At 33.5% G+C, this 9,481-nt stretch overlaps 3 protein-coding genes across 4 annotated transcripts; 2 read left to right on the top strand and 1 right to left on the bottom strand.

Moving 5' to 3' along the window:
* Nucleotides 1-196: 196 nt before the first annotated feature.
* Nucleotides 197-1,228, top strand: LOC142986356 (kallikrein-8-like). The gene has a single exon (XM_076134818.1). The coding sequence runs from the start codon at nt 197-199 to the stop codon at nt 1,226-1,228; it is 1,032 nt and encodes a 343-aa protein (XP_075990933.1).
* A 656-nt stretch (nt 1,229-1,884) lies between these two features.
* On the top strand, nt 1,885-6,790 carry LOC142983904 (uncharacterized). 2 transcript variants are annotated; one of them, XM_076131095.1, is made up of 7 exons: nt 1,885-2,093; nt 2,280-2,443; nt 2,929-3,024; nt 4,797-5,257; nt 5,344-5,478; nt 5,726-5,977; nt 6,568-6,790. In XM_076131095.1, the coding sequence occupies exons 1-7, from the start codon at nt 2,070-2,072 to the stop codon at nt 6,699-6,701; spliced, it is 1,266 nt and encodes a 421-aa protein (XP_075987210.1). In that variant the 5' UTR covers nt 1,885-2,069; the 3' UTR covers nt 6,702-6,790. The 2 variants fall into 2 exon arrangements, with proteins under 2 accessions (XP_075987210.1, XP_075987219.1); XM_076131104.1 differs by having other exon boundaries at nt 1,887-2,093; nt 4,851-5,257.
* Nucleotides 6,782-8,308, bottom strand: LOC142983921 (anaphase-promoting complex subunit 15B-like). Its single transcript, XM_076131131.1, has 3 exons — nt 8,098-8,308; nt 7,859-7,955; nt 6,782-7,482 (listed from the first exon to the last, which is right to left on the bottom strand). Exons 1-3 carry the CDS (start codon nt 8,215-8,217, stop codon nt 7,307-7,309), a joined length of 393 nt encoding a protein of 130 aa, XP_075987246.1. The 5' UTR covers nt 8,218-8,308; the 3' UTR covers nt 6,782-7,306.
* Nucleotides 8,309-9,481: the final 1,173 nt, after the last annotated feature.

Raw genomic sequence — 9,481 nt, 5'->3', positions numbered from 1 at the left:
TTTTCATTTTATTACTAATGTAGCAACGAAGGAGATTTCATACAAAATCTTCTTTTACTGGCAGTATAAAAAAATACTTACCTGCTATAAATTAAAAACAAAACTGTTTGATAGAAACGAAAAAAGAACAAGAATTTTCATCTTAGAAGAATTATTATGTGATATTTATTTTATGATGAAGACTCAATTTGTTTTAATGAATTTCATAGTTACTGTTATATTTGTTTTCGGATTTATAGCCACAAGTGCGGGTGAAAATGTAAAGAAGAGTATAGACGACAATAGAGACGATACCGGTGAAACAAGTTATGAGTCCAAAGATGAATCCCTCGACATCCCCGTGGAAAATGATTCTGCTAACAACGCCACATGTGCCAGGAGACAAAACAGTCAGATGCATGAAATACGATGTGCAAAACATAATCAGTTCCCGTTCATGGTCGCCATAATGTCTCAGCAAAATGAATATTTGTGTGCTGGCTGCGTAGTCTCCAATGGAATAATACTGACTACTGCAACGTGTACTCAACAACCATTAAGTTACGTTCTCTTGAATACTACCACCGATAAAAAGGACGATTCGGCTGTTTCTCTACATGTCATAAAAACTGAAAGGTTTCCAACTTTTGCCGCAGGCGAACCTTCTAAAGATATAGGTATTGTGTATACAGAAAAACACAACAACAGTATTGCAAGTAAAATCAAGCTGAGTAACTTCACAAACCCTCGTGTCGTCACGGACGTAGAAGCAATTGGATTTGGATTAAATAGCGAGATTGGTCATGTCAAGGAACTGCAATATATTGGCCTGGAAATTCGTTACGTTGTTGAAGTAGCAGAAGTTGTGGGAGGATATTTTGACTGTGTGGAGACAAAAGTATTAACATGTTTCAAAGACGCCGGTGGTCCTGTAGTATTTGATAACGAACTCATAGGTGTCATCTTAAGAGGTCAAAACGAATGTACTAAAGAAATGTCTGGCACATACGCCGTGAACAAAAGGATGGTAGACATAATGCCTACCTATGTTTTCAAGGCATGGTTGGACGAAAAACTAAAAAAGAATGAAGACCAAGAACCAGTAGCTCTTGCGGTATATCCTTTTCAGCCAGAGGTAAAAAAAAGAGCTGAACCCCATAAAATGACGTCGTCTGGAGCTAAGTCACGGTTTATTGTTTATCCTTTTTCCATTTTGTTGGCCTTACTGCCGCCTTTGAGTTTATATTAAAACATCCAGCTATCTCATAAACTTTGTAAATTCGTTGTGAGCTTTTAATAAAATATATAGTTTTGATAAAGCATTCTTTTAATTCACGATACGTACTGTTATGACTTATGAGATTCAAAATTTAGACTTTGTTTTTATACTTCCTTCCAACCTTATGGGTACAAACCTAATGGTGACGAGACGCTTTAATCAACCGAACTCGTAGGTTTGGAAAGGAACTGTTCATATATTTGTATACTGCTTTTAGTCCATATGTGATCGAGTATTCGGTTGCCTGTTGGTCTATTACATAAAAACAGCTAAACCAGTTTTTAATAAAATTAGGATGAGAAACTCTATTCCGGGGGAAAAACCATGATGCTGTTTTCCGTAACAACAATTTTCATTGCTCTTTGATTTTAGATTTACTATATTGTATAGTATAGGTAATGTTTCACTATGCTTGGTTTTGAACACGGGTAACAAAGCAGCAAAGATGCTTGCGCGGATTTGTAACCCTATTTTTTTGTTGATGTGAGATTAGATGGTTGGACGGTACATAGCCATTAAATATTTACATTTTTTTTAACAGCGTGTTATATACCTACCTAGTCTGTTTGCTTCACTGCTGTCAAATAAGTTTTGACATTGACAATTGACTACAGCTATTGTTATTGACACTTAATGTTTTTTATTATCTGTCATTAAGTGTCACGAAAATTCAATGAAAATACAGCTAACTGTGTTGAAAAACTGAAAACACGAGTTTACATATTTCTTTACGAAAACTTTTCGTTTCTGCAGATTTTAAACCAAAAAATGTCTTTATAATTAACTATACGTGAAAGTGAAAACTGAATAAATGAATAGTGATTTCCAAGAGGGGGTAAGATAATAAGATGCAGCTTTTTGTTTTAGTTTTTCTGAGACAATAATATATTAATTAGGTTGATGTAATTAAAATGTAGTTAACATTTGTATTATAACACAATTTGTATTAAAACGCATATTATTTATATGCTTAACTGCAACATGTCTCAACAATGTTTTTAAAACGTTGATGATTATTCAGAAAAGGGGGGCTTCCATCACACCGTCTGCCAGAAAAAGCATCCATAGTTACAGAGAGGAGGATATGGGGCGGTACGGATTGAACAAGTCTAATGAAAGAAATATTAGAGGTAACACACCAGCCAATAATGACCCTGGAGAGGACCAGGTGGATAATGTCATGAGGTAAGGTTATTTACCTACTTGAGACTTTTCATGCTTTGGTTTTCATCAGATTAAACAAGTTATGTGTGTCATCAAATGTGTTCAGTGGTTTTGACATCATGCCAAACACTTCCAAACGTTTGCATTTATCGTATTAGTATTGTCTGTAAGAACTGTGACTGGAAGGATATTGTTCTATTTCTAAATATTGGTGCCTTGATATGTTCTTTTGTTCTAAGCCAAAACATTGTTCAGAAATTATTAAAATGTTGGTTCCAGACTGTGAAATGAACTGACACTGTGTCACAAATTTAGCACCTAACATCACTTATTTGAATTATTTCTTTAAAATTTATAAATAAAAATAATTTTATTACACATTTATTGCATAAACTGACGTCATTAGTCATTATTGACACATATACATAAAAAAAATTAAATAAATCAATTGACTATGAGTGCTATAAATAACATGTGTACTTCTAAGAATATTATTTAATTTCCAGCAAAATGGCTCGACAAACCAGTCCACTGCCTACTAGAAGGAAAAAGATAATTAGAACAAACTCATACTCGCAGGAAGAGGAAACCACAGAAAACTCGTATGTCATACCACATACTTTAAGAATTGCCTTAGTCACTCACCAGCTTATCACTCATTAGTTATTTAATTAGTTTATTTAATTTTGAAAAAGTGGTGGAATAATATAGTATGGTCCTAAGGTCACCTCAAGCTATATCAATAACGTAGCACACTTTACTCTGCAGTGTTATTGGTAGTGAATACATATTTAAGGCCAGTTTGCATTCAAATTCAGGTAAAAAGTTATATCTGAGTTCTTCCTTTAAGAAAAAAGTAACACTTAAGTGTGATAGTGTGGACACATTTAATTGCACAATAATGTTACAGTGCAATATTTTGACAGTTTATAATTGTTTAGACACAAAGATTTTGGTTTTTAGATGCATAGAATTGTATTGTGCAAAATTCAGCATTATTGTAGTTCGAGGTGTGGCAGGGTGTCCTCATAGAAAGAGGCTACTTAAATATTACAGGCCAAAAGAGCATCTAATGGTGATTGGGCTCAGTAGACATTGTGCAACACTTTTGGCTGAGGTGTGTGTGTGCATGTGTGAATCTTTTTACTACAAAGTTCCGTGATAAAATGACAATGTAACCTTCCGAAATATTTATTTTTGCCTGAACTATTTAATTATTTTAATGTTTGTGAGCTTGTGTTATTAACTGACTGCACTTTATTGGTAACAATCTGCTCAAATGTGTTTTGTCTTTTAACAAACTAATAAAGGCTTTACAAAGATAGGATTCCACAGATGATAGTAGACAATCTCATTATTAGTAAAACTGTGACAGACTCCGAAATCTAACTTATATCGGTATTAAATCTATAATGTCAGTTCTTACTGCTGAATTCTATCTTATACTTCTACTAACTTCACTTGTATTAATGAATAAGGTTTTAAAGGTTTAGTAGATAAAGGACTTATTCGCAAAATGACTTGCAGTCGTTTTTGGGCCTATTCGTGAGATACCCTATTCGTAAAACACCCTTTTCGTGAAATACCATGTTCGTAAAATACTCTATTCGTAAAATACCCTATTCGTGAAATATCCTATTCGTGAAATACCCTATTCGTGAAATACCCTATTCGTAAAATTCCCTATTCCCGAACATGAAACATAATTTCAGGATGTAGGCATAATCCATAGTCTAAGTATGTATAAAGAGTAAATATTTAAAGAAATGGAATACATAATCATATTTATTATTTATTAAAAAGGTCAAAAATATCAAAATATGAATGATAATCAAAAACCTACTGCTTTTCCTCTATTTTAACAATAATTAAATAAAATCACAATAATTATTTACAATATAAAAAAAAATTAAAAAATAAATAAATTAATTAATTAATAAATTAATTTATTTAAAATAAAAAATTAAAAAATTAAAAATAGGCAACTGGTAAAAAGAGGTCATTTCGCGAATAGGTCTTTTTAAGAATAGGTCATTTTGCGAATTAGTCTTTATAAGAATAAGCCATTTTGCGAATAGGTCTTTTTAAGAATAGGTCATTTTGCGAATTAGCCTTTATAAGAATAAGCCATTGGACGATTAGGTCCTCTTTTTAGGGGTAAGGCGTTTTGCGAATAAGTCCTTTATCTACTAAACCGTTTTAAAAATGTAGATAGATAGAGAACACATAACAAAAACCATGATAAAGTAACTCATACTTTTAAATTTAATACTCATCTATCATAAATGGCTTGCATTCATATTAGTATATCAATTTGTTTTTTGTGTGTGTGTGTGTCTAAAAATGTGAGTTGTCTTTATCTGTTTTATTGCAGCAATGTGCTTTCGAAATCTTTACCATCAACTCTGCCATCGTATTTGTATTACAGTGATGATTCAGATCTTGAAGAGCCGAACTATTCAGCAGCATCATTGTCGAAGTCGAGGCTTGAAGACAGTCTCCATAGTCAAGTGAACAGAAGTAACCAGTTCAATAACTCTGATCACTTTCAAACACCTCCGTACCGACGAAAGTCATCCATTTCAGGGCTTCCAGCTCGTAACAAACAACAATCAGGGTCTAACATGTCTACGTATCTTTTGCTCACGATAGTAATAGCAATCTTAGCTGCATTATATATTAAGTACCCCCAAGTAACGCAGTATCTACAGAACAATAATAAGGATAAATCAACACAAACAGTGAATTATGATGAAGTTTTGTTTGAGAATAACATGAATAATTTGCAAGAAAAATATAATATTGATCAGAACTCCATTTTAAAACTTAAATCAGGTGAGATACTACTTAATTAATGTTTATTGCGTATGTCTAAACTTTGTTAAGACTGTATTGTACAATATTCGTTACATTGTTTTCAGGTATATCAACAATATTTTCAAGAATGGATGCGGGTTCATTCATGTTTGTTTACAACACTGATACCAATAATTTCAATCTCACGCAATTCGAAAAGTTTATAAACGAAGTTGCATACACTGCTGCGAGATATTTACGTAAGAATATTTTAATTATATTTTATAACCAGGAGAAAAGTTTGAATAATATTAAGGGCAATAAATTTTAAATCTACCATCATATTCGATTGATTTCGATTACGGCATGATATCGGTTATAAAAAGCAACGTAACAATGAACTGATAGAAAGCACTAGTGTTATACATTGGATAGATTAAGCATTAAATTATTAGGCTTATATTTGCGATGTTAATCAAAATTAAGAAAATACTTCTCTTTTTCTAGGTAACAACTTGTCTTCCATGAAGCATACAGTAGTGACCAGCTCAAGCTTGGACATGCAAGAGCACGGTGAACTCATCAGTCGGTACAGAGATGACGTTGATAAAACTGGTGTGCTGCTTGTCAAGGAGGTCGACAGCATTCCTTCAGAGCTAGCAATGGCCTTCCACTACTACTGTGATGAATATGAACCACTAGTAAAGAGAAGTGCTATTTTCTTTACATTGAATTTAGCTAACTGTTCTAGTACGACGGGTAAGCATTACTTCATTATTTTTAGGTGGTCAATCCTACTAATATTACAAATGCGAAAGTTTGTGAGAATGTACACATGTACACATTTATGTATTTATGTATGTATGGATGTTTATTATTACTCTTTCACGCAAATACTACACAACCGATTTCGATAAAATTTGGTATGTACGAAGCCTAAGACCCAGAATAACACATAGGGTACTTTTTATCCCGAAGTTCCCGAGGGATGGAGATTTACACGGGAAGGGATTCCACGCGGACGAAGTCGCGGGCGGCCTCTTAGTCTAGTATAATATACATTTATAATAAAATTTTCACTTAAGTACAATCAATCAACCATGACTTAGTAACTCAGCGGAGGCTCATTCATTTAATGATCAATACATGCAACCTGATTGTCCTTGAAATTTTTAATCCCTTTTTCACCTGCACAATGGATTTTCTTAAGCCTTTAATTATACATACATGTGTATATGCTAAAGTTTATTAACATAATATATTATGAACAACAGGAGAGTGTAACAAACACAGTCTTTCGTTTTTATGTTATCAGAACATAAATTTGAATGCAATTTTTTTTTCCACAGACAAGAAAACAACCCATGACTTCATCGAAAAGTGCCTGGCTAAGAAGTGGAAGACAGCAGTACCTCCTGAAAACATGCGGCCATTACTTACAAGAGTTGTGGATATCATTATTGATGTGACCACTGCATTTTAATCAGTATTAATTTAAATTATGTTTACATTGTGATTGTTAATATATTTATGTACTTTAAGTTTTAAAAAGAAAACCCAATGAATTGTTTACTGATTATTTTATTTCACTATATACAGGTAAGAATAAGATTTTCCTAGACTTACTTTGTTCTGATCATATTTTGTGGGTGCCATCTAACGGCGATTATTAGGGCTCCTACACACAGTGCCGGCGGCATGTTACGATTACGCGACTTGCCGGCGTCATTTGTTCCTAACATTCGAGTGGTAATTCTGGATTTTGACGAAAATTCATGGAACTAAGGTCTTAAAAGTTTGCTGTACACCTTTTCAGTAAATAGAGATACAAATTATATTGAAACGAACTTCTTAAGCTATCCTCCCTGCCCTACTGATTTGGTCACATATGTGGATCGAGTGAACAGTTAGCTGTGTATTACATAGACTAATTTACAATACACCACAGATTCTCTATGCAGTGTCCCATAGAATATGATAATACTCTTGACCAATGACAGCTTCGCAGAGAGGGTATCCTTATCATCTGACTACTTCAGACACAAAATTATTTTAGCACTATTATTCCTCTAAAGTAACAATGAATTGTTATAACGGCCACAAAGCACTTTGGTCAGAGGCATTGAGATCAGCTCCGTCATTGAGGTCATCTAAACTGTCAGGCTCTAGTTCATTGTTGTTACGGGATGGCGAGTATGAGGCAGGGACGTCTTCCTCCTCATCCTCATCATGGGACTCTTCAGACTCGTCAGATTCATCATTACCTGTAAAAGTAAAGCTTATGTTATTAAGTCTCCATTTAATTAATACATGCGTCTAGTATTTCATCAGTGTGACTGTTAAAAGGTTGTATTTGCATTTTAAGAATGGTTCAGGATATCATAAAGACTGTAAAAGTAGTAATATTAGAGTGTTATAGCATTTATTAGACAAAAAACAAAATTAACAAAATACGGCAAAACAAACTGTTAGCTTACTTTTATTAAGGTGGAATGAATGATAGTAAATACATAATATTGTTTTAACATTTACAGCCAAACTTGTTCCTGAATAGACTACCTTACCCAACAGAAAATCAATGGTCATGAAAGTGTAAACTGTTTAGTACTTTATAGGCCAAGTGGCAGATCTCACACTAACCTTCTTCTTCGTCTGTGTCAGCTTCTTCCTCCATTGGCTCAGGGTCGGCTTTTCCTAGAGGAGCACGCTTCATGTACTGCTGGCCGATAGAGTTCAACTAGAAAACAGAAATGTGAAACCATTTGTGAATTAACATTGAAAGACAATTACACACTATGATCAAACGAATAAAAATAATGTAGTAAATACTATGATAAATTGTGACTTGTGTTTTTTATTAAAGCAAAGTATTTTTATACCCAATGTTGGTTTGCTTGCTCCATAGCAGTCAATTCTGTCTCCTCGTCACAGGGACTATCGGCATTGAACCACGTAGAATCCGCTAGGCGTGGAGTTAACATAGGAAATGGAATATTCATCTTAATTTATTGATTATTATACGTGGTTTCAACTCAAATAAGAGAATATAAAATAAAATATACAACGCTCGCACCGATATAACAACAAACAGCTGTCACATTGACATTATTTTGATTGATCGTAGATGACAGCCACGACAGTTACTTTTTAAATGCAACTTTATGGCCGTCCGCTAATCTATACATATAATAAAATTGTAGAAAAGTGCTGTCTGTACATTGAAAATAAAAATAAAAAAAATAGCAGGGGTTATTGTTATGTCGATGTCGGTCCCAAAAATGTAATTAACTTTTTTTTTGTCTGTTTGTCTGCTCACGCTAATCTCAGAAACGGCTGATCCGAGTTGGATGCGGTTTTCACGAATATATTGTGGCGTGCTTCAGTTATGTTTTAGTGTTTGTTTCATGTCAATCGGTTCATAAATAAAAAAGTTATGTCAAATTAAAGAATCACGTCGAACACTATTCTATGCTTATACATAGGCACCATTAATCTCCGCAACTATTTGACGGATTTGGTTGAAATTTTGTACCGACATATTTTAGAGCCTGGCGCAACGTAAAGACTACTTTTTACCGCGGGAAAACATCCATTTCCCATGGGAATCGGTAGTTTATTGTTTTTTTAACGCCTGTTCCGGTCAACGAACGACGCCGATCATTGTTACTAGATAGGTAAATTACATTACAATCATTAATAGAATATGTTATAGCTACTTATTACCTTGGAATTGACTGGATTACCATGGGAAAAAAATTAAAAGGGCTCATCTAAATTCTTTCTACTTAAGTTAGTTTAGGCTGATATCATAAACTATAAGAATAATTTACCGAGGGAAATCATAGTACTCCCATGGGAATGAAAAAACATTGTTCTTTTACGGCTGAAGGTAGTTTGTAAGCTGTTGAATTTTAAGAATAATGTCGAACAGATTCCTTCCAGTTTCCCGTGGGTCTGAGATGTTATCCCGCGGTAAAAAGTAACATAGGTAAGTGTCGTTATTTCCAAGCCTAAACTAACTGTTTGCCAAATTTCATCCACATCCGTTCAGTAGTTTTTGCGAGAAAGACTAACAAATATGCGTCTATACAAAGTTTCGCGTTTATATTATTAGTCAGAGTTAATTCTATTATGAATAACTACTTTTTTTCTCTGTTAGTAGAATTTACTGAAACTTTATAATAATTTTATTTTAATTTAATAATAAATATCTTTTAATTTAATAATAAATATCTTTATAGGGAAGTTAAATAAAAATTATCG

The sequence above is a fragment of the Anticarsia gemmatalis genome, chromosome 2, assembly GCF_050436995.1.
Source record: "Anticarsia gemmatalis isolate Benzon Research Colony breed Stoneville strain chromosome 2, ilAntGemm2 primary, whole genome shotgun sequence".
NCBI classification, from domain to species: domain Eukaryota; kingdom Metazoa; phylum Arthropoda; class Insecta; order Lepidoptera; family Erebidae; genus Anticarsia; species Anticarsia gemmatalis.
The sequence above is the reverse complement of the archived record's forward strand: the minus strand, read 5'-3'. Positions and strand labels throughout refer to the sequence as shown.

What these genes read in the sequence shown, in the direction of transcription:
- LOC142983921 (XM_076131131.1), bottom strand. Translation starts at nt 8,217, where the DNA reads ATGAATATTCCATTTCCTATGTTAACTCCACGCCTAGCGGATTCTACG. An exon ending in AGCAAGCAAACCAACATTGG is followed by an intron (nt 7,956 to 8,097) that starts GTATAAAAATAC and finishes TCTGTTTTCTAG; the next exon opens with TTGAACTCTATCGGCCAGCA. An exon ending in TGACACAGACGAAGAAGAAG is followed by an intron (nt 7,483 to 7,858) that starts GTTAGTGTGAGA and finishes TTACTTTTACAG; the next exon opens with GTAATGATGAATCTGACGAG.
- LOC142986356 (XM_076134818.1), top strand. Translation starts at nt 197, where the DNA reads ATGAATTTCATAGTTACTGTTATATTTGTTTTCGGATTTATAGCCACA.
- LOC142983904 (XM_076131095.1), top strand. Translation starts at nt 2,070, where the DNA reads ATGAATAGTGATTTCCAAGAGGGG. An exon ending in CAGGTGGATAATGTCATGAG is followed by an intron (nt 2,444 to 2,928) that starts GTAAGGTTATTT and finishes TTTAATTTCCAG; the next exon opens with CAAAATGGCTCGACAAACCA. An exon ending in TAACTGTTCTAGTACGACGG is followed by an intron (nt 5,978 to 6,567) that starts GTAAGCATTACT and finishes TTTTTTCCACAG; the next exon opens with ACAAGAAAACAACCCATGAC.